The following is a 25106-nucleotide window of genomic DNA, read 5'->3' on the forward strand; positions in this document are numbered from 1 at the left end:
ATTGGTTATAAATTACCCTGTATGTAAGTTCTTGGTATGACATAATCGCATCGTTTTGCCATTTTGTCGGCCAGCTTATATTATACGAATCCATATCCATATATAATCGCCATTATTCTCAGCTGATTGCCATTTGCAGGCACTCAACATGATTTAGGTCCCAGTCACGCCCCTGACTCCGACTTTCTTCAGCTTTCTCCCACATTCTGCCACACCTTCCAGTTTTTTTTTCTTTTTTTTAAGAGCAATCTCACCCAACTCGAGTGGCCATAGAAATTTGCATGAGACGAGAGAAAGCTTTTGGCCCATAAATTCATACAAAATAAACTTGATGCCAAAATGTCTCAACGGCGACACGAATGCGCGCATGGAAGTAGTCCGAAAGTATTGAAGGGGGCTCCAGCTGGGGTGGTGACCTTGAAAGTATGATACCAGAAATGGGCGATGGATTTGAAACCGATTTCAAGGCAGTTTACTCTGATCATTCTTTGACATTCACCTCCTCTAGCCCTCCACCTCAGCCGCCACTGACCCACATGCCATGTTTTATACATTTGGGGGCGTCTATTAATGAGTGCCACGCCCACGCACGAGCCCCACTTGACAGTCGATCATAAAAAGCATAATGGAAGCATCCATGTGCCGCACATAAAGTCACAATCGAAGACATAAGCCAGGAAATATGGCAACTAAGTTGGCCAAGAAGTGGATGGGATTACTTATTGAAAATCAGGGAATGCGCCAAAAGGATATAACTCTTGTGCAAACTTGGGATAATGTCGTTCAGTCTGTTAATACTAAAAAATTATCCATTGATCTATCCATTGATTTTAGACACCTTAGAAAATGATTCAAGGATCCAAAAAGGTGTACGTTACATTTTAATTTATAATATTAAACAATCTGCGATTACAATTCATAAGAAATAAACATAGTATCAAGACTATACTAAGAAGTAAAGTGGTCCAGTTAAGTGGGCGCGTAACTCTTGAATTCTGTGAATTCTCGACATTGAATTTCTATTGTGGCTGTGATTAGCCAACCCATATATTCAATATTCGATGGCCCCTTTGGCGAGTGAGCGATTGAATGAATAAATCATTCGATTTATTCAAATGCCATATCGATTTCTTAACGGCCAACTTATTCGGCATTGTTGGCCAATTTCCCAACACACACAGTTTGCAACCGATGGCAAAATTAATTATGCGACGCGTTTCACTGGCGGAAGGAAGCCATCGAGGACTCGCCGCAAAAATGGACCAGGACCAGGACAAAAAAACCGACGGGGGCAGAAAGACAAACAGTCGTTGGTGCGCTGGACAGGGGACACTGGCCACGGCACAACTCAATCAATTTCAGTGGGTACCGATGCTGGACCAGATCCCAGATTCCAGATACCACTTTTCCATCCGCCGGTCACGTCACGTCTCGCACACTGGGCAAAAAGCAATCAAACAAGCGGAAGAGACGCCAACCGGAAGTTGCACAGTCAAACTGGGCACAAATGGATTGGGATGATGGTGGGTATGATGGGGACCATGGCATAACACAATGATGATTGAGATTGGGACATTTGTCTCTTGTGTCCGGAGCAGCTGTCAAATTTGTATGGAAATATACCTCAATGTATGCGAGTTATTCCTGATAAATTGACACCTTTTTTGGAAGAAAATGTTTTCCCGCGATAAGTGGTTCAAAGAAAAATGTCCCACATTTCCAATTAGATGGGGCCTTTTTCCATTCGTTAAGTTGAATAATAAATGTTGTAAAACAAGGAGCTATCATTCTTGTCGGAGCTCAAACTGCATTTGTATTTCATTAATTGAAGGTCGCTTATGATTTCACAGCAGTTACATACCCTAGTAAATATCTTTATTTTCTGGCAAATAGAGAAGGAATTTACCAAGTTAAAAACTTAAAGACTTGCTGTTTTTATGGACTCCATCCCTTGGAAAACGGCGGCAATGAGCATGAATTTGAACATGAGCGGAAATCAATTGATTGGCGCCCACAGATGTGAAATGTGTGTTTTCGCTTGTGCGATTTCCGCCGGCTGCAATTAAATGTGCACGAACTGTCCGTCGGTGCCACGCCCCTGGGCAATCGCCGCCCACTTTCCCAAGCTTCCGCACTTTCTTATTTTCGCCGAGTTGTTGTTCTCCCCGCCTGGTTGAAAATCAATCACTTGTGCAGCTGCCAAAAAGAAATGCCTTGTCATTTATATCCCCCTTAAATCGTTTTTGTATCCATCAAATGCCCGGGAACGCTGCGATTGTTGTTGAAAAATTGTCGGACATGTTCAATAATGTTTATCAAATGGCATCTCCTTGTGTGGATTGGGATATGGCCCCACCCAAAAAAAAATATATTTTTCTTGTTTTTATCGTTTCAAGAAGGGAAACTTTGATTTGTTGCTTGATTTTCGCCGGGGGCCACAAAGATAAAATGAAATAAAATAAAGGCGAAAGTGTCAAAGTGCATTTGTAATGGCTTAACGGAAAGATGAAAGCATCCCTGATTTATGGTTTCCTCGAGAAAACCCCTTCTGTAAATCAGGGAATTGAATCTGTCGTCCTCGATGGAGCGGCCATCTTCTGGCTCAGCAGCTTAACAGTTGCTGCAATTTCACTCCGTTGACCTCGGTGGCAATCCACCAGCAAGCAATTCCTTCCTGGGATGCTATCGCATATAGATATCACTGAAATCCGATGCATACTTCTTGGTTACTTCCCAAGAAAGCGCTAGAGCGACGGAATTGTATCCACCGAGTATACATAATCGTGGATATTTCTATGCTCTTCAAGGGAAGCATCTTAATTCAAACAAAGGGGCTTAGATCTAGAAAGGAATTTAAGCTTCAAAGAAAATATGTGTGGAAATTGAGAATAAAATACATGTTTAAATTTCGTGTAAGTACTGAAACCCACCAAGTGCTATCAACAGCTAGAATAAATTTCAGTTCTTATTAGTTTATAAGTGTTGTGACAAATTCTCCGTTATTATAAGCTTTTTAGTAATACTTCGTTGTATAGTTTCTGCATTTAAGAGTGTTTAAATATTCAGAATACCAATACCCAGTGCTTTCGCCTGTCGATATTATTTATTTTTGGGCTTGCTGTGGCAAGTATTCAACTCGACTCGACTCGACTTCTATTTGTTCTGTTTGCATTGAATCTCGATGGCTGAAAGGGGCTGTGACTGTGGAGCCAGTGGGTTGGCGCTTGCTTTTTGATAAGAGCTCCATCGAGGCAACTCGAGTGTTTGCCCAAGGCAAGCTGTCACTGCTCCTGCTGCGGATTTTACAGCCGGGAGAGTCCTTGATTTACCAGCTATTTCTCATATCGATGCGCTACATTAAATATTCACCAGTTGGCCTTGGCAAGTGTCAAGTAGTGGGGCTTAGTTTTGGCTTTCGGCTCGGCACGGCTCCCCTTTCAATTAGCGTCCAATTAATTCAATTGCAGCCTTGCATTGACAGCTCATCGCTGACATGTGTCGCTAAGCGTTTTCCCGCACGCTGGCAGAGGGACCACATGGCGTATGCGCGATAATATTGCGCATACGTCAGCATTCTGTTTACTCATCAGCTAAAAAAAAACTTTCTCTTGATAGGTAATAGCAGCCACATCAACTCAAAAGTTTTTGGCTTGGTGAAAGTTTCAGCTAGCTAGCATTTGATGGTATCAAGCAGCCCTAACAAAATATCAGCTGCGAACGCGAACTTGAATGAAATGGGAATGCAAATTGTGCTCGATATGTGTTTTAACTAGACAAACACTGGGATAAATTAGGCTAAGCTCGCTGATATTTAATCAATGGTATCAATATTTAATCAAGTTCATTAAATGCCATATTTGGTAAGATAAAACTCTAAAAGCAACCAACTTAAATTGCCTATTTATTTAATTGCACTTCATTTGATTGGATTCATTTGCTCTCTCGAGCAGGAATATTGTTTGCGGTTCGATTTCATGGGTTGTGTAAATATTTGACTGGATTAATTAAAGCCTAAAGAGCTGGGATAACCGCATATCCAGGGATCTTCTGGCCCCATTCGATATGCACATCTCTCAGGCAGCCAAGCGAATCGAAACGAAAAGCTGTCAGACTAACGAAGCGGCACATCGCACATCCCCCAGCACACTCACTCACACACACACACACACAGGGGTACTCCCTTATAGTCTATCGTAGTCCTGCAAGGTCCTGTGGGTCGGGGGGTGGCACTCAAATCCGTTGGCAACTCAACATACTTCACAAATTGTGTTGCACTTGCCAGCGATTTTCGATGCGGCTTTTAAGTGCAGCTCCAGACGAAATAAAGTGCGGAATACATAAATCAAGCATCAATCATTCATCATCAATCATTGACAAAGCAGAATAATAAATTCGGGAAACGGAAGACACATAAAAATCCATGTAAAATATTTAAACAAATAATAAAATAATCTGAATGCCTATCAAGAGCAATTTCTTTAGAAATTGATGAATTCAATTGGAATCCCTAAGTCAATAAGCTGAAATTTTTAAATACATACATACAGTCTTTTCAGGAATTTGTGACGAAGATATGTGAATAAAATCAACTGAAAGCTGATTAAAAATATTTTTCGCAAGTGCTGTAAATTTTTCCTTGATATTTATGGTTTCAAATTCCATAACTAAAAATGTATATGAACCTTGTGTTGTTTGTAATTTGAATGGCCAACAAGGCACTTGTTTGGCACTTGTTGTGAGTGTGAATATGAGCAGGTCCTTTGCCATAAATTACGCACACACACATGCTGACATCCGGCTGCTCTTCGGGCTCCATCATCATCATCGGGATCCCATTGCCATCATCATCATCATCATCAGCATGGTGGCCATTCAAGGCAGGCGGCAAGTGCATAATAAAATTTTATTATTTTGCTCTGCTTAAAGCGGAAATGAATGCAGCCCTCGCATTCGCACACAAGCGCACAAAAGGTCATACAAGTTAGTTCCTGGTCGGGATTCCATCCTCATACTCATCCTCATCCACATCCACATCCACATCACAATCACCATCAACAGCAGCAAACTCCAGCTCTGAGCAGCTTTTAAGCATTTTGCTCGCCTTATGCTCAAAGTAAATGGCAGCAAATTGCATTTTAATCACATTGTTGTGCTCGTGTGGAATGCATGGCACTAGCATCAGCAGGACAACAGCTGCCAAGGGCACTGCGACAAATCGGGGCGCACTTCGTGCCATCCGCTTGCAGGAAGTGAGTGAAGGGGGCGTGGCCGGCATTGCAAGTGAATTTCCTGTGCTTTCCTGCCCCCAAGTTAGCCTCAATTAAACACGTCTTATCCCGTCACAGTGTCACTTAACCCCAACTAAACTTAGATTCAGTTGGCCTGGACATACACTGGAGAAAATGTATATAGATTTGGATGTTTTTATGAGACCTGCTAAGCTAACCACACCTGCTGGGAAACTTTTGGTCTTTCGGTCTCAAAAAGCTTAAATTCGCTTCAAATTTTTCCTAAATACTTTTCTACAATCATAAATGGCTTGAAATACCCGTGCTTCTTTCTCAAATATATGATATAATTTATCATGATTGCACAGCTGCGCTTATTCTGAATTTTAACAGATCCTAAGTTATTGCCCTAAGTCCGCTTCATTGGCTCCTGCGTTGAACTCCATTTGAGAGTCGAAGTTCCATTTTCATTACAGTTCACATGCTGCTGTCAAGTGCAGAGATTCAGGGCGATTTCCATCAGATTGCTGCAGGCTGACGGGGGAAACGCGGGAAAAGCGCTGGGAAAATGAGAAATATAGGAGAAGACAGCTGAGAAAGTGGGACAGAGATGGCCAGATGGAGATAATTGCCGAGTGACATGTGATTGCATCCATTGTAGATTACTCTACACTTCTACTACATCGCTCTCCATTTTCCAGCACGTTTTCTGTTCCCAATCCTGAATTAAGTCCGTTTGATAACACCACGATCGATTGTACTGACATATTGCGTATACGCCGCGTTGCTACATCTTAATTAATATGCAAGGGATATGGTGCAAAGGTGTGGTGGCCAGGACATCATCCCCAGCTTTTCTTTCTTAGCACTTTCTTGGCTGCTGTCGAAAATGTGGTTGAAAAAACCTCAGGAACTTTGTAGAGGGCTTATCGACCATTTCAATAGCCTAATTTATATTTAATTCTATTTGTATATCTATTTTCAATACACCTATTTATCTCTATTATCTATTTATCTGTATAATTGTTTGATTATTAAATTTGAATCGCAAATAAAAATGAATTTGGTAAATGCTTATTTAATTCCTCTGTAGAGTCCAGAGCTCATTTTGTCATTTGAAATTCAAAAACTTTGCGCTCATTGTCTTTCTTTTCTTTGGCTTTAAAAAACTTTTTGCCCAAAGTTGGTTTTATGTCGCACCGCTCACAATCCGCGTTGTTTATAGGGTATCCAAGGGGTATTCGCGAGGGTAGCAAGAAATGCATGCGAAGAACACGAAACGGAAAACGCAAACTTTTCCGCAGCATTTTTCTTTATACGCTCGCAGGGGGCAAAAGCAAGCCAAGCGGATTTGTAGCGTTTTTATTTATAAATTCCGCTTTTTACTTTTTCCCTCGCATTTAGCTTTTTTTTCTTTTCGGTTTTATGTAAGGGGCGTGGCAGGGGGAGTAGCTTTGGCAGGGGCTTTAGTCGTATCTGGATTTTGGTAACGTGCACGCAGCTAGAGATTAGCTAAGCAGAAATGACGACCAGTGCAGGGGGTTCGCCCGGATTGACAGGGGGCTCCAGTGGGGGTGGCTCCTTCGTCCTTGGCGGTGCAGGAGGCTATCCGGCTATCCAGCTATCCAGCATAGTGGCCAGCAGCACAGTTCGTTTGTTAGCTGCCATGCGTGGAATTAGCCGCGTTAATAAAACGCCAGCGACTGCGGCAGCCAAATTGCCATTTAGGGATTGCCAACCGCCCCCTCGCAGCTCCCTTCAGCCCCAAACGCACCACCCACCGCTCTTTGCCCTTAACTTGGCTTAACTTCCTATCTCGCTCCCTCTCCTTCTCTCTCTCTCTCTTTGATGCTCTGGACAGCTTCAAAAACTTTTGCTCGTTAAAATAAATTTCGCCTTCTATAACCAAAATAAAAAAAAAGTCCAAAAACAATAGAGTATGCTTGCAAGTGTAAGAGGAACATTTGAATATTCCTCTTGGTAAAACAAACAAAGTAAATTGGCCTTAAATCGGTTGTGCAGAAAAATAATACTTATAAAACGAATTTCAAATTTTAATAGCTGCACAAATATGAAAACATGTGATGTAATTCAAAAAACATGATGAATTAAAGTATATTATATTTAGGTTATCTATGTTTTTACTGACAATGTTTAAGTATTCTAGTACTGAAGAAACGAAAAAACATAAAATATTTATTTAGAGGCTACAGTTTTGCTGATCGAGCATAAGCCTCCCGTTTTTATGTTCAATATTTTGTTTTTTTTTTAACGCGCGCAAACATTGTGCCAATTTTATTGTACCCTGTTGCTGGAGTGTATAAAATACTAAATGTTTTTCTTCTCCATCTAGGGCTTTATCGTTTCTGTTCTTATTGTTGCTGCGTGAAAATTTACGCGCTTGAAGCTTTTATGGCTCATGAGGGCCCATTGCCATTGCGTCTAAGCCATTGTCTTTGGGTCCTGGCCATGTTTATGGACTTTTTCGCCTGGCAATTAAATGCGCGCTGCCTGAGAAAGGCGGTGTTCAAAATAATAGTAGCTAAATGGACCAAACAATACTTCAAATCCTTGAGAATATGCATTAGCCCTTATATATTCACTTACTGCACTTAAAAGAAATTAATTAAATATTTTTTATAATTATAAATACAATGCATTAGCCCCTATATATTCATTTCCTGCACTTAAGAGAAATTAATTAAATATTTTTTATAATTATAAATACGCAATAAAGACTCCTATGATTGTGTAGCCAACTGTACGTGCATATAACCATCTCTTTCGTTCACTTTTGCAACTGATTGAGTTGCAGCCGCGTTAAAAACTTGCTAACAGCACAGGCAGCAACTTTTTCGATCCGACTTCTTGGCCAAAAAAAAAAACGCACGCACACTTGAAAAGTTTGGGGTACAAAAGGCATAGGGGATCAATCAGCGTTGGAGGTCCTTGCAAAAGTTGTAAATTGTTTTTATTGTCAGCAGCATGGTACGCTCTTCTCCGCTCCTTTTGAACTTTCACTAGTATTTTTGGCGTTTCGCTGGAGATGGCCAGGAATTCATTGGCTTACTTAGCTGGCTGGCATGGCTAACGGCGATCTACTGACTCGACTTTACTTAAGATTTTATGCACTGAATTTCAAAAGGAATGTCCGAAACAGAATTGGTCTTAGCTTGTTGGCAAGCTTGTTTGGCAAACGAAATAAATACTTAAGGCTAGTACTACACAAACCGATTTTAAATTAAATAATTAAACATGTTATATTTGAAAATAGTGGAAAATTCTTGAAGTGCTAAAAGGATATATATGTGGCATAAAACTGCTTTGCACGTTTTTTTCGCTTAGATTTCCTTTTGTTTGTTCTTTGCCATGATTTCTTTGGCGTTTTGGCAACACCTGACTTTAGCCAGGGGTTTTCCCCCCCCCCTGGAAAAGCGGCATGTCCCCTTTTCCTTTTTTCGTCAATTGATGTGCCCGTCACGTGTCGGCGCCTACGCGTATGCAGCACAACATTTTAATGCTTTCTCCGCTTTCTTCGCTTTTTTCTAGACATCAAGGTCATTCGGTGGCAGCTTATTCATCTGGCTTTCGCTTTTGTGCGAAAGAAATGAAAATAAATTAAAATTAAAACGAAATAAATTAGAAATTAAAATGCGCAGTGCACAGAAGATTTTCGCGCAGTTTTTAGCCAGTTTTTCGCCGCCTTTGTCACACAATTTCTCGTTGGTCACGTACAAAATGACGGCACAAAGAATTTTTAGATCTTTTGTTTTAATCATAAATTGTAGGCCATTGGAGGGGTGGGCATTGGTTGGAATTGGGTCGTTCTTGTTTGTTTTTGGGTGGTTTTTGGGGCGGACAGCAACAATAATGTTTTTTGCTTTGTTGCGTAGTTTGCAATAAATTTCAAACCAGCCTCCCCTCGCACAACCACACACTTTTGCCCCCCGAACACTTCACATTCATTTTGCATTTTTGGCTTTACGCTTCTTGGTGGAAAATGAGGGGCGTGGGGAGCAGTGGAAAAGTGGAAAAGTGGGTGGCTGACTGCTGACAGATAGAGTGTCTGACCAACTGACAGAACGGGGGAGCGCGGAGGCTGAGTGGAAACCCTACGGTTTTCCAGCCCAAGACAAATGATAAGCGTTGACACTTTCTTTTTCCACGTTTCCCCACTTTGAATACGCTCAAGTTTTTCCCAGTTTTCCCGCTTTTCCCAGACTCGCATTTGACGCGCTATGTGATAAATTGCCAACAATCAAAATCCAAAGGCCAAATGCGCTCCTTCTTCTTCGTCTATGGCAAATGTAAATTTAATTCTTGATTACCTGAAAATGCGATGGGAAATGCAGGAAAATTCTGCGAAATTTGATAAGCAATTTTTCGTCTATGTACCCACAACAGCGCAGATACCGACAACAGAGAAGGAAAACAGAACAAGTCAAATATCCCAGAGAAGATGAAGTTCTGTTGCCAGGAATACAAAAATTTATGTACCGGAAAATGCTAATTTCGAGGGAAATGTACAGTGCGCCCCAAAACCGAGTATGATAAATGAATTTCATTAAAGTAAAATATTAAATACATTTGGCGAACGTTACACCGAATTTACCAAATTAATTAAGCTTATGGGGCTATCAAAATGCAAGGCATTCATTTTGCTATTAAACTATGTGCTTGCTCGACAAGAAAATCCCCCCAGAAAGATGAAAGAACTTTAGCACAAATTGCTCCATATTCAAGTTGCTTTTCCCATTCCCAACCCAAATGACAACATTGAGCAACTCCATTGACTTGCCCCAAGTTACATTTGTATCTTTTCATCTCATGTTGGCTCTATCCTTATCTGTGTGTCATCGCCGACAAACCGCAAGGGCATTTGACATATGGAAACTGTCCCCTGCTTTTCCATTTCCCTCTGTTCGACAAATGTCCAACTATGAGCCGTAGAAAATTTTGAAATTTAATTCAATTAGTTTTTTAGCTCTTGCCTTTTTTTGTGGCGCTCGTTTTTATGGCCAATACAAGTAATGGTTGTACCGACGTAACCTCAGTACCGCCCCTTCACCCCCATTTGCCTGCAAATATTTAGAGAAAATATCTCGGCCCGTTGCCCCCGGCCTATTTTGTGGCTGGCCAAAGGAAGGAAAGCAGAGTTGGCCAAAAAAAAAAAAAAATTGGCCAAGAAAAATACGGGGACCTTTGAAGTCCAAAAGGGGAGTACTCTGCAAATGGAATTGTATTCATTTATTACACATAATATCTATATAAAACTGATTATTTCTCACCATTCAGTCTTAATATATATACTAATTTCTACAAAGAAATGATAAAAGAAATTAGTTAATAGATCAAAGGCATTATTTTCAACCATTCCCACTTATAATACCCCCTGATAGGGTATAAAAATCAAAAGAAATGCTTGCATGAAGGGAAATTTAACATGTGTTCGTGGAGGATTTTCCAAATGGGCTGCGCGGTGGGGGTACCGACTTGTAGGCGGTATCTGACGAGCTCATCTTGTGGTTTTTAAGTGCTCTAACGGCATGTGCCGCCCCCTTTTTCCGGCCTGTTCTTCGTTGCTTTTCTTTTTTTTTTCGTTTTTGGTGATTTAAGAAAATTGATGGCTTGCTCTTGACATGACTTGCCAATGGACCAATGGACGAAAAACCCGCTCCAAGCCCAAGGCCGTGACAATGCGAAAAGTAAGCAGGAGTCCAAAGAAAAGGGCATAGAAAAGAGAGCAGAAAGAATGGGAAGGTCCTCTTAAAAATTCATAGATTTGATTTGCTTGTAGTGCGTAGAAAGATGCTTACACAGTCCCCAAAAGGATTAGGGCAAACCAAGCAGGCAGCAAATCTGAACAAAAATATGCCACAGCATCGAGATTTATTCGAGAGTCATAAATGTGACAATAAAAATTGTGAGCGGACTCGTAAAAAGCACAAGCCCTGATTTGTTAAACGCTCGACGGAATGCAAAAAACAGCCAGATTTTGGCAAAAAAGTGGGAAAAACAGAATTCAAGCAGTGAAAGTCTTTTCTTTTTTCAGGGAATTTCATTTTAAAGTCCCAATTAACAGGATTCATTATATATTTTTCTATTTCTCATTATAGTAATGATTCTTTCCTTTACACTTGAAGTTCTTCTGCTCGAAGCAGAATATATATCTCAGTTGTTAATTAAGCTCGCAACATTTGCAATGGAAATTTTGGCTTGAGCCATTTTCCAAGCAGCCAACCAAGTCTCTAACGTTTTTCGGTCTTTCATGGGCCGGAAATTAGCTCACTGAGCGACTTCGACCCGGATTCAGTCAACACTTTGGCTTTGATTGCTTGGCTAAGAAGGGTTCCGAAATACCATCACGCAATGCAATTGTGTCAACTCTGTGGCAGATCCGCCATGCTTCCAAAAAAAAAACTGCTATCCCTCTGACTAGATTTAATTAAATCCGGGCAGAAAATAACGAATTTTCAGCATTTCTCGCTAGCGTTTAATTAGAAGCGCCATGCGAAGGGAGTGAAAAGGCAGCGCGGCCACGTGGCGTATACGCAATGCGCCAAAAAGGAAATAAAAAGATAGAAAAGCGAAAGCTTGCAGAGAAATCGGTGTCATGTTAATGACCGATTAGCATGGCGTGTGCACTACCAGGACCTAAGTTTTCCGGGATGAGGTGACGAGGGTGATGGCTGCTACTGGTTGGACATCGTGAACTGTGACCTGTCAGCCAAACTCGAAAGGAACCATCAAACGCACTTTCTTGCGCGAGCGAAAGGTGAAAGTTACTGCAGAGTTATTGCGCTAAAGATATTCATTTCTTTTTAGTAATAACTTTTAGTAATAAGTCTTTTGAATGTCTAGTAATTAGAGGAATACAGTTTGTAACTGTGTAACCATTTAATATAATAAAAAATACATATAAAAGCAAGAAGGAGCCTGCACTCTAATTTACAACGAATCTAGAATACCCTTTGCATTGGCATACCAGTATACATACATGCATTTAAGCCAATTTTTTTTCTTTATTGCTTTGATTGTATAGATTTTTTCCTGGACTTTGGTTAATTTCTTGTGCCACATTTCCTTCCGGTTTTTTGAGCTTTTGCCGAGGGAACTGACCTAAGCGGATTTGTCCACATAACAAATTAAAATATAGCACGCAAATGGAACGGCCGGCGTAATTTTTCGCAGGCATCATCATAGCGCAAAATGGCTATTTGTGTCGCATTCCAAGTGAAGTTCATATATATCATGTAAGTTTTTCTTATTCTGTTTTTTTTTTTTGGGCGGCGAGGAAGCTACGATGTACATATACATACACATATAATGGTTGAAGTAAATTGGATTTCGCTTTATGCAAATTTATGCGCACAGATTGAGTGACATTAATGGATGATGAAGTTGCCAGCCATGACTGAATCGCAATCGCACCGCGAAAAGTGAGGCGAATGCGGGATGGCCATTCTTGGTGAGAGGTGGGAGGTGGGTGGTTGTATTGTGGGTGGTGCCTTGAGGCCGAAACTTAGTACCTCTACCCCGACCCACAGTCGCGCGGAGAATTGGAGGCCACGAACGTGCTTTCGCTATGACCACAAAACCTGAACCACTCAAAACCATCCACTACCCCACCACCCAAAATGGGGTTTCTGCACAATTGCGGAATGAAAAAATTATGCAAGTAGCACGACTATTAAATGCCTGGGGATTATAATTTTAGTTTGCCTGCAAAGCATTGCCAATGTTTATGAACGTGTACAGCATTGAATTTTGAAATATTTTTGAAAGTTAGGCAGAGAAATTGATTTAACTAAAAGCTAATCACTTTAATTAATGGTGACAATTAACATGATTGGAAGAGTTTTCTTTTGGAATAATATAATTCAGATAATATATACCGTGGCATAAAATAAATGATATATTATTAAATAAATATTTTTTAACTAAATCTGCTGTACCTAATTTTTGCAAATGACAAATTCTGGCTTGGCAAAATAAATGATCTTAAGTTATGCGTCTAACTAAATTGATTTAAGATTTGTATATAAAATATGTGAATTAGAAAAATTCTGACCTGGCCAAAATTAAAGTACCCTATGCGATGGTCTTAAATAAATATATTCAACAAATTGCAATCAAAAGCTGGGGCAAGGGACAAAGTGAAAGGAAGAATTTCTGGCTTAATTAGGAATGAACAACACAAATGAAAATGGGGGAGGCGTTTTTTCTTTTTTTTGTTGGTTGGAGCTGAGCCTGCTCATTAAGCTGTTGTTGCTTTACGGCCATTTAAAACATTTATGGCCAAGAGTGTTTGAATGACAGGTGCGATGGCAGCGGACAACCTTGCCCATTATATGCCCAACCACTCAGCCACCCAACCACCCAACCACCCAGCCACCCAAACATGCCCAAAAAACCACCCACCGTTTTTAATTGTGTGTTTACAGGAGCATGGGGGCAACAGCAGAACAACAAGGACATTGTGATCCTGATTGCCACTTGCCAAATGGAATTCTCACAATTTAATTTTTAATGTGCGCTTGCTTGTTTGTTTTTTTTAATTCATTCATTTACTTGTAGTTTAATGTTTATGGCCTGTGTTGTTTTTTGGTGACCAAATTTAATTAGAGCCAATCCCCTTTTCATTATGATTTGATTATTTGCTTTGATTTTATAGAATGGCACAGTTTCGGAATTAAAGAACTCATACCATTTTCAGAAACTGGTCTCCAACTTAATTGCCTTTGGCTTGATTGAGAATTTCATGCCTGAAAGCTAATCGAATTGCTTTGTTTTAATTTGTGTTTCTACTTTCACTTTGTTTTCTTTTTATGCTTTTCTACTTTCGTTTTTTCAAGACCTAAGTCACGTCTCAACTCAGCATAGAAAATTCAATTTGCGCTCATTACAAATGGCGACACACAGGTCAAGCCTGCCACGCCCCCTCGCTGTGGGCGCGCCCAGCATTTTCGGATGCCTTAAGAAATGCCCATAAATGGTACAAAGCAAAACGCTGTAAATTGGAGCCCAAAAATGGTCAAAAATAAAGAGGGTGGAGCATGAAAAAGCAAATAATAAAACATTTAATACTCTTGAAATTCACAAAAAATTTTAGTACGAATTATAAAAACTATAATAATATATAATTTAATTATAATTACTTTAAGTAGCTTCAAACCTAAATATTATTGTAGTCAGAAAATAATTCCAATATTGGCATAATTCTCAAAATAATATCAATACTTTAGTAATGCATTTCAAGGATTTTTCATTGGGCTTTAAATGAAACTTGTATTTATATGTTTATTTTGAGTATCTTAAGGTTTGGAGCTCAAGGAAGCCCCAGAGTTTATGGACTACCGGTAATATTCGCAGAATCGCTCAAAAGGGTATTAATGCAAAAGAAAGAGGGTAATACGTTTCAAATAAAGACCAAATCGAAGGCAATGAAAGGACTTCTTGGATCGCAACTGGACGCGTACTTTCAGTCCCTTACATTTCAGTGGGTGGTAAATAAAATTTAATATAATTACCTCCATTTGGGAGCCCTTCTTGCCCATGGAACCACCGCCACCCGTGTGGCCGCCGCTCTGTGCGGCATTCATACTGGCTTTTCTTCTTGTATCTGTATCTGGATGTGTATCTCGTTTTGGTCCTGCTGCTCCAAGGGTTAGTATCTGCGGCTTGGGGTCTGCTCTATTTGCGGGCCAAGTGTATCTACGTTCGGCTGGCCGCCTTAATTATTATCGTCGGGCGATAAATCCTGAGGCCCGGCCTTCACTTCGACTTTGCCAATTGAAATTTATGTGTAATTTGAGTTCGTTTTGCACTCTGTATTAAAGTTCGTTTGAGAGATTTATTGCATTATTCCGAGTATGGTTTATTCGATTTGGTTGCTTTTGCCGCCTTCTATCTGCGCGCTCTGCACTTCGGCACGCTCCAAATTATGCTTTTTTTTTATGCCAACCGTACTTTTTGTACACCGAGAGAAAAAGTGATTTTAAGAAGTGTACACTATGCCTTTAAGATATGGCATTTACTAATATTTTCCTACTAATTATTAGGGTTATTTTGGTAATTTCTACTTTTAAATTATTATATGTGCATATGATAAAGCTATTTGAATGCCTAGTTCAATTGAACTTAAATCATTTTTTTGCCTGTGTAGCTGCAATTTGGGAAAGTTTCGCCGACAGCTCCTTCATGCTAATGATATACAACTAACTGGGGGATTGAGGGGAACCATGGGGCTGCTGTTTGCTGGATGCTGCGAATGAGATACTTGAGCACGTCGGCCGCCTTTAATACAATGTCTCTGCTGGGCGGACAGCTGAAAACAGAAGCTCGAGCTGAAGTTGAAACTTAAATAAGCCAACAGTCAGGCTGCAACAACAACAACAACAACAATAACCATGAGGGCCGTTGTGTGCGGTTAATGTAACTATATACGGGCACTTGAAGTCCTTGCCGACATATCGCATGACTTGTCGCCCAGCGGATAGAATGGGATGGGCTTGGATGAAATGGAAGGGAATAGGATGGGATGTACGGATGGAGGATGAGATGGGTCCAAACGCAAAGGAGAAGGGTGTCCTTTAAAATGTCACAAAAGTTGACCAGAATCCTCAATGTGTCAATCGAGAAAAGTAACTTAGGGAAACGACAGGAAATTGACTACTACAAATTAAAATAATGCCATTAAACAATCAAGTTTCGTGTTCGAGGTATCATTTCTATTTTCAAAGACTTCAAAACACTCAAGTTAAGCTAAATATTACTTAAATAATAATAAACGTCTATTTACAAAATATTTTTGTATAGTTAAGTACATACTTTTATTTATATCTATATCTTTTTCGATACTTTTTTTAAATTTATTTTACTTCAACAGGTGAGAATATTGACCTAATAAATGAATAAACCCATTTAGCAGAAGCAAAACATTGCCAAATGCAAACCAAATGATTTGTGTAAACTTTGCGATGTCCGGAAAAACCCGCAGCTCAGTGTCATTGTGTTTATTATGGAAAGTTTGTGTGAGTTTTGCTTGGTTAGGCGTGGAAAGTTTCGCAGATAATTCAATAAGAGATTCGCATGCATTTGCTTTAATTTCATTTTCAAAACTTTCTCCAGGCCACGCTCCTTTTTTATGTACATTTTTTTGAAGTTTCCCATTTGTGTGTTAATGCCGCAAGATGACAGGAAATTTTAATATACTTCGCCGTGTGTGTCGGGCATAGAAATGGGTGTTCAAAAGAAACTTTCGGATGAAAGGAAAAAATGGAATGGTGAGACCACACCAGAGAAGCCGGGCGAAAAGTGAAAGATGATGAAGGCAATTTATTCGAACCCTTAAGCCTTTGATGGGTGTGGGCAAAATGGGAAATGGGAAAGTGGGAAAATAGGGGGTGGAAAATGGAGGTCTGGGACCTTAGACAATGCTTACATATGTGAGCCAGCCAAAGGCCTAATTGCTGTTGTTTGTCTGAGCCCGGTCTTCTTTTTCTTGGCCTATTCATTTGCCTAAAAGTGGCGGCATTTTGGCCCACAGGGATCAAAATAGAGATAGAACGAAACGCTTTATTTTTATGCATTTGCTACGTGATTTAATTAGCTGACGCTGTTTGCCAAATTATCCGACGCCCGACTTTTTGGCTAATTACCAAAGCATTATTAACATATTGCCCATGGCCAGAGGGCGAATGAATAAGGACCAAGACGATAACGAAAATAACGATAAACATCGCCGATAAGCAGCATTCAGTATTGTGGCTTTATCCGGCTTCTATTTGCCATGCAAATATTGGCCAAAGACAAAGTAACCGATTCCAAAGCCAGACAGTGCCAATTCCCAAATAAATAAGGTGAGGCCCGGGCATCAGAAGTCAGCATTCACCATCCACCATCCACCATCCACCATTCAGCATTCGGCAATGCTAGGTACACAGTACAAAGTGAAAAGGACAAAGGACTCAGGACCCAGGGAGGCGCATAAAAGGACTAAGGACGGCGGCATTTTACGGGCTCTTGGGGCAATCAGCACGCAACGAAACGAGAGAGAAATCAAAGATTTGCCAATCGAAATTCCTCAGCAATTTGTGTCGACTCTTTTTATTTTAGCAATCTGTGCCAGGATGGCAACAGGCGAAATCCCACAAACAAGCGGCAAAAGCAACCACGCGGCGTATACTTGATTTACAGGCCTGCCGTTTGGCAGTGCTCTTAGAGCCTATACGACTTTTAAATAATTACAGTAAATTTTTTTATTTATTTTATATCAAATAAAGTTGTACGTTTGTCTTCTAAAATTAAATTAATCATCAATTCCCACAATCTTACCAAGATTAGACATTACTAAACATTTCTTAGGGCACACAGTTCACAAAAATTGAATTGCGTAATAAAGTAGAGATTTTACATTATTTTTATTCTTATGTTCATAATTTTATCTAAGATAATAATTATTGCTCAACTGAAAATTTCTGTATCTGAATCAATTAAATATATTTATCTTAAAATTTGCATTGAATATTTATCTCATTAGTAAATATAACTTGTTATTTCTTATAAAGCCTCATTTTTCAGCTCATTAAACTAATATTTTTAGCATTTTAATTCCCTAATTTCCTCTTAAGTCTGTTTCCCCCGATTTCCTTCCGTTAATTCCATTTTATGGCTTTTTTATGCGTTCTTTATTGGATTACTTTACGGCTTTGGTTGGCCAATTGTCAATTAAGCAATTTGCGCATTTTTATTTCGCACTCACAGAATTTCCGTTTTTACTGGCTTATAACACCGAAAAAAAAATTAAAATATTTATGGGGATATGGCTGATTAATTCACGTTTTAGTTTTCTTGTTTTTTTCGCTTGGATTTTTACGGGAAATACAAATGGGCGCGCACAGAGGGGGAGATTTCAAATGGATAAACAACGATCGCCGACGAGATGCGCCAGGATTCAACAAGGAGCAACGAGGACGAGCGACGCAACGCGATTTCCGCTCGCGCGTTTTCCGTGCGACTTCAGCGGTGCGACTTCAGCAGCTGGCGTTTTGGGCAGAACTGAGCGAAGACGCTGCGGAAAATCGGAAAATCGCACACGCACAGTTGTCGCCAGTTTCCATTCGACATTTTCCGTATTATCGCAGCAGCCGCGCGCTGGCGAGCTTTCAAAACATCCGCATGAAAGCTGCCGCCTGTTTGTGGCACCCAAGCTTTTCCACAATCACGTGGAAAATTGTTTTGAGGGCAGTGCCAGGAAAAACGCGGAAGGCAGCGAGCAAAACAAAATTGCCAAAAGCAAAATAAATCCGCCATTAAAGCCAAGCGACTGGGTTATTAGAAACGTATTAGAAAAACTCAGTTTAAGTTGCGGTAACTTAGTTTATACCATCTCTAATATAAAACTATTTTCCCTGTTGCTACTCAACTAAAATTGCTGATCCTAGAACCTTTAGCTTATTTGTAAAGTAATTTATAAAAATATATCCCTTTTTAGTTTGCAATTTTCAAAGCTCTAAACCAACCAAAAACTTTAATTTAAGAACATAATGACAGAACGTGCCTAATGAGGTTTTATTCTCATGTCGTTGCTTTTTTAAAGTTTTTGCCATCTTGCAGTCCTGTTTTTAAGTAGCAACCGAGTTAGTGAAGGGCAAAAAATAATGCAGACGATGGAAAAAAGCGTTTTAAGAACTTTGCAAAGTATAAAAAGTTGTGAACATGACTTGTTATTCGCATCAGCCTTCTTGTCCACAAAGATTATATGGGAAGAGCACAATCAGAGTCCTAATTATAGGTTCTTGCATCTATTAAAATTTGATGTATATAATAAAAAAAATATTTTATACTGCATATTTTCCAAAAATATGTAAAAACCCTTTTAAATAATTGAGCTAACTCTTTAAATTAAACAGCTAATGCAATTACCATTAGCATTTCATTGATAGCAATTGCAATTAATCACAACCATTAGCGTTCTTATATCCTCGGGGTATTATCAAGTCGATTACCGCCCATTTCCCCATCGCATACGTGTCCTTATTTCAGTATTTTTTTGTTTTTGGGGGCCGTGTCAGAGGAATGAATAATGTGCACCTGGTACACCTGGCTTGAAGATGGGATGTGCAGGAAAAGCCCCTGGAGAAACAAGGGTTAACCCAAGCAGTTGATCAACCGCCGTCGTTTGTTTGTTTGTTTGTCTTGAGTTCGCGTCCATTTAGCATATTTCACGTGCCGTCGTCCTGCGAACCGTGCCATGAAAAATCCTTTATGGCAAGTGAATGGAATAAGCAAGCAGCTGAATGAAAGTCATTGCCTAAACAAAACACAGAATGAAAGCAGAAAAAAATACAAAGTGCTTGGCCAAGTTTTTCTTTTTAGCTAATGTCTAATAAGCAATTTTCCCTTTTGTTTTTCCTGTCAATTGAAAGATTTTTTACAAATGATGCTGGCGCACATTTTTGGCAACGTTACTCGGAAAAAACCCCCCACATTAAAAGTGAAAACTCAGCAACAGGCCAGCGGCCAAAAGTCAGAATATAAAGTCTAGGGGGTCATAAATTTTGTTTCGCCAACAGCTTTTCAATGCCATTTTCCGAATGCAGTGGAAAAACCACACACAACATTGTGCAACGCTGCGTATGCTTAACCCTCCGAGGAGAAATGATTTATGCGGTGCACGAAGAAAAGCGCGGAAAAAATGGGAAACGGTGGAAAACGATGCAAGCATAAAAGAGAAAGTGGAAAGTAATGAAAATGACAAGAGCGGCAAACTTTGTGTTTTGAATAATTTGAGCTTTTCTAGAGGAACCCAAGCTCTGAAAGGCTCTTGAGCTTACTTAGGTTGGTGAACATCAGGACAGAACTTCTGTATTACGTTTGGGCTTTTAAGTTATGCCATTTTTGTAAGCTTAAAGCTTGAAATCAACAGCTTTTAAGCTTTAAGCACAGCTTTCGCCAAGTAAATGTTAGTCATGATTTCAACTTTATTTGAAATATTCATTCAAAATGTGATTCATTAAGTCAGAATAAGTATATTGGTTTAATTAAAAGTCATGTGCGCAGAGAATAATGCTCTTAACTAACAAATTTATTCATAACAAAAACTATTTTCTGAAAAATGCTGGTTTATATTAATCAAAATGGCTTTTAAACAATTTTGATTTGAAATGCGTCATTTGGTAACGCCAAAAATTGCTCAATTGAAACCTGCAACTCATAATAATAATTGATAATTATTTTTATTCATTTTTTGTATTGTCCAAAGGTTATTAGCTTAGTCCGCAACAAATAGTAACAGGGAAAATAAATTATTTTCCATTAAAAAGGGGCAAACCCAGAAACACATAATTAGAAATAGCTAATTTTGTGCTCCCCTCTTTTCACTGCTAATTGCCATTGCGAGTAGAAGGGCTTGCCACTTTAAATTAAAGTTTAAATGTCACTGAACTAAAAAGCTCCCTCTGGCCGACTTTTCCCCCACAGATGTGCGTTTTCCTGCTCGCTGTATATCCTGTGGAAATGGAATCGACTCCCCAACGACGACTGCCATCAACTGCAGCAGTTTAATTGCAAATTGCAGGGAAGTCGTCTGGTCGAGCAATTACAAAATGCTGGAGTGGGCCGGCGGAATTAAATCAAATCTCTAAGAGGACATAGGGCTGATAACTGTGGGGCAAACCTGTTTAAGCATACCTCTACACCTAGAGAAATATTATGCTCAAAGTGCTGCCAATACAGATAGCCTATTACAATTAAAATGTTCTAAAAATAACGAGCATTTATGGTAAAATGCTAATAATCTTAGGCCTTAAAGAAAAAATACAGCAATATAAAAAATTAACGATTAAAACGAAACCTAAGATGCCTTAATCTTAATTGTGGTATCAATAAAAAGTTCGATCTGTGAATTTCCCTCAGTGCACGCATGTTTTCCAATTTTGCTCGGGCATAAAGACATTTTCATGGGACAGCGTGTTGCACCCACGGCGGGAAAGCGACACTGAAAATGCATTTGCCATGAGCGGGACTCATCATGCCCCGCCCATCGTCCTCCGGTGATGCATATAAGTCGTAACTATCCCCACTCCCACCTGCGGCACCTGCATCACCTGCACCATCATCGTCTTCATCATCGGACTTGTCTGTAGCACTTGTGCTGCGTTTCTATTTCTATTTCCATCCTCACCGACATCCTTTCCATCCTTTAGCAACTTCCGCAAGGGTGACGCTCAGCAGGGTGTGATTATGCACTAAGAAAAATTGTTCACCATTTTAAGATATGAGAAAATATGCATGTTTTCCTATAGTATTTTATTGAACTATATATATGTATAGTTTGAAACTTTTATAATAAACCATTCTAGAATTAGGTTTTTGTATTTCTTTCACCACTTTTTTTTCAGTGCATGGCCTGGTGTAGGGGTTTTTCTGGGGGGAGGGTGAGTGACTTCCCTTCCGCTTGCGTAGGTGTTTCGCTCGTGGCCATCTTTTGGCCTCAGTTTACCATTTTTCTTCATCTTTTGTGAGCGCTGATGAATTCGTTAGACGCCACCCCCTTTATCCACAACCCACCCACCACCCACATTTCCTAACCCCCAATGCCAACCCGCCCATGGTCGCACCTTTGGGGCAATCGTGCGCAGGTTGTAAACAACAGGCGGGGTAAAAGAATGGAAACAAAAACCGCAATAAGTGAACATTTCAGTGCCGCATCCTTGACGTCAGTGGCAGCAGGAAACTGCGGGAAAATCAGGGAAAAGCTGGAGAAAAGCATCAGGAGATGAAGCCGCCAGAAGCCGCAGGAATGCAAACCGATGACATACCGGAAGGAAAGCCACAGGAATCCATTGGTTTTGTAAGATTTCCATTCCGGAGGTTGAGCGAAAATGGTTATGAAAATCAAAAGCAAACAATTAAAATTCAAAGAAACATCGTTTGATGTTTAAATGTTACGAAAAGCATAAAATGTCAATTGATACGCACTAATAGCCCTAGAGCTCGGAATAAAATAAAATGGTCTGGTTAACTAAAATAGTCATTATATTTATCGTTTTGCTGCGCATTCAATTGGCTCAACTGAAACAGTATATCGATGAGGGTGACACATTTGATGGCTTTAACTCCATATTTCAAAAGTCGAAGAAGCAACGAAGCGGGGCCATGGAGGACGATATCGATCGAGATCGAGATCAGTGGAACGGCAATACCGGCATGGACTCGCAATCGGGCATATGTCCCGCCGAAAATCCGCAGGATATGAAGTATGAGAAGAAGGATAACTGCAAGGCGGACAAGAAGATGGTGAAGGATGAGGACGATGACGAGGATGCCGATCCTGCCGGCAATACTGATGACGATGATATAAATGATGGTGATGAAGACAATGGCGATGATGAGGCTACTGAAGAGGAGGACGATGAAATTATCTTCGAGGATGAAGCTTTTGTGGCTAGAATCAACTGCTTGATGGGAGCTCTGAACAAGCACATCAAAGCCATGGCCGATAATCTGCAGATCCTTCAATCCCGTTTGATAAAAAAAAATGATAACTTATGCAAAAACAATAACCAAGGCACTACGCCTACGGAACATCCTAGTCTGAAATGGTCCAAGAAGCCGGATTTCTATGGGTCATCCGAGCCTTGTGGTGACGACAACTGTCATATCGAGGAGAGTGTGGATAGCAAAGAGGTCCAGCCACAAGCTTTTGCTGAGGATCGTCGAGTGCTGGTTCCGCCTCTATTTCAACTCTTCCATGGTCCTGTTCAGCTGCAAACCACTTTGAACAGCGGCCAGGACATCACGGGATCAAAGTCGAGATATTGGATGACCTCACCGGAATCATCAGACGAATTTCAGGCTTCATCGCAGGTACAACCGGATGAAAAAAATCAAGTACGATACGAGGGCTACGAGGCTAAGTTGCGGCGCCTCATGGACAGTCGGGATGAGATCGAGCGAAATGTGATGAGAATGATAAGTCCGGAGATATAAAATAGATATTGTATGAATATTAATACTTAAAGAGTCCCTAGAATAAAAAGGTTTTCCTCTGAATAAGACCATTTGTATGTACTTTTGCTTTAAATATTTTCTCTTGGGATTTCTTAGGAAGTGAAGTACCAGAACTTGACTTTCTAAAAAATATCGGAAAATCTATCCAATGTGTAATCTCAGTATGCCAGCCCTTTTTCTGTCAAATGTTCCAGCTGCTTTCACTCATTCCGACTATAATCAGCACTCCGACAACTTATCGAAAATGACTACAATGGTGATTCTGCTGATAATCTACATTTTCATCGTGATTCTCGGCTACTGGCGAGTGGACGGACGACGTGCACCGGAGAAACCGAGCTACTACGACTACGATAATGAATCGGACATGTTTGAAAAGATGACGGACCAGGAATATGAGGCCCAGTCGAACTCGCACAAAGGCCAAAATGTGGACCCCATGGACGAGGTACTGGACACCAGTGACTTGGATATGCACCTAGATTACCGCATGTACAAGAATATGGCACGTTCACAGCGCAAGTTGCCACAAAAGTCTCCCGATTCCTGGGCCATGTTGGTCAAGGAGGGAGAGGATGAAATGCAGCTGGAGAAAGTGAAGCGAGGCGGCCACTTCGGTGCCGACTGCCAGATGATCGACGAGGGGGACGAGGAGCAGCACTGAAATACACTTCGCATTGACCACTTAAAATCCAATGTTTATATTTTTTATTCATGTTTCATTCGTCGTTTACAGAAATACACAGACACAGCGCATTTCTTGGTTTTATTATTCATAGGGAAAACGTCTTTGAGCCCATATCTTTATTTTGAAACAATCCTTGGATAAATATAAAGAATGGTTAGCGAATTAAAATATTAATGCTAAATATACCTATGTTTGATATCTCAGTACTTTTATTACAATGGCTTTTATAATTTTGAGTGCATTTTTAGCAAATACCACTTTGAAAACTCGTTGAAAATAAAGCCCAAATGTGAGTCCATATACGCATGTGACAGAATAAAATTTGTTGCTCAACTTTCTGCCACATCATCGATTCGAATCAACTTTGACTGATTTTCCTGTTGAGTCAGCTGGAAGTTTTCCCCCTGTTCCGTCGCTCCTTCCCCGATTTCCCTTGATTTTCCACCACGCTCCTTTGTGTCGACGGGATGTGTTGAATGGAACCGAATCGTAGCTGGGGAAACTTTGGCGGAGGTGTCAGAGGCAGTCAATCATTCAGTGCACCCGGCTGCAGCCCACCCACCGATTCCTGAGTTCTGAGCTCTGTCAAATTAGTGCAGCCTATTTCAGTTGTCATAGCTGCCAGCCACGCCCCCTTGCCCTGCCCGCCTCCGAAATCACAAAGGATGTGGGAAGAGCAGGTAAATTGTTTCAACTTCTGTGGGATTTTTTGGGAAGAGGAAATCAAAACTAACCCAATCGGTGTTTTAAATATCCTTAAATTTGGGTTTGAAAGGGATTGTCAAATAGAAAAGAGTGGTATATATACATTGTTAAGAGAAGTATAGTTATATAAGGAACGTTTATTAGGTACAGCTGAATTTTTGAATTTAAATAATACATTTTACTTTCTATATTCTGTTAATACCACCTAGCTATCACTAGTAACCCGTTCTTTTCAGAGAACATACTAAGCTTTCACAGAATTTGTCTCTGTGCGCGTGTGTGTGTGTTTGCCTTGCAAATGTGTGCGTGGGCGGGCATGTGTGTGTGAACATGTGGGTTTTCTTATTTGCCAACCGCTTGTCGCTCGACTTGCCCCAAAATGGCTCAAAGCAATTTTCAAATTGTTTTCACAATCACAACGAAATCGATTTGCAAATATACACAACGCACAGCCCTCTTGGCAACCAACA

The 25106-nt window shown here is 40.2% G+C and overlaps 3 protein-coding genes across 4 annotated transcripts in view; 2 read left to right on the forward strand and 1 right to left on the reverse strand.

The window, feature by feature from the left end:
- The window catches only part of LOC117147877 (inactive dipeptidyl peptidase 10), a 79049-nt gene that overhangs the window by 29881 nt on the left and 24062 nt on the right, over nt 1-25106 (reverse strand). The window lies entirely within an intron of this gene.
- LOC117147878 lies at nt 22242-23253 on the forward strand. Its single transcript, XM_033314961.1, has one exon. It carries the CDS (start codon nt 22242-22244, stop codon nt 23220-23222), a length of 981 nt encoding a protein of 326 aa, XP_033170852.1. The 3' UTR covers nt 23223-23253.
- LOC117147879 lies at nt 23445-23993 on the forward strand. The gene has a single exon (XM_033314962.1). The coding sequence runs from the start codon at nt 23488-23490 to the stop codon at nt 23905-23907; it is 420 nt and encodes a 139-aa protein (XP_033170853.1). The 5' UTR covers nt 23445-23487; the 3' UTR covers nt 23908-23993.

This window comes from Drosophila mauritiana, chromosome X (genome assembly GCF_004382145.1).
Source record: "Drosophila mauritiana strain mau12 chromosome X, ASM438214v1, whole genome shotgun sequence".
Lineage (NCBI taxonomy): Eukaryota > Metazoa > Arthropoda > Insecta > Diptera > Drosophilidae > Drosophila > Drosophila mauritiana.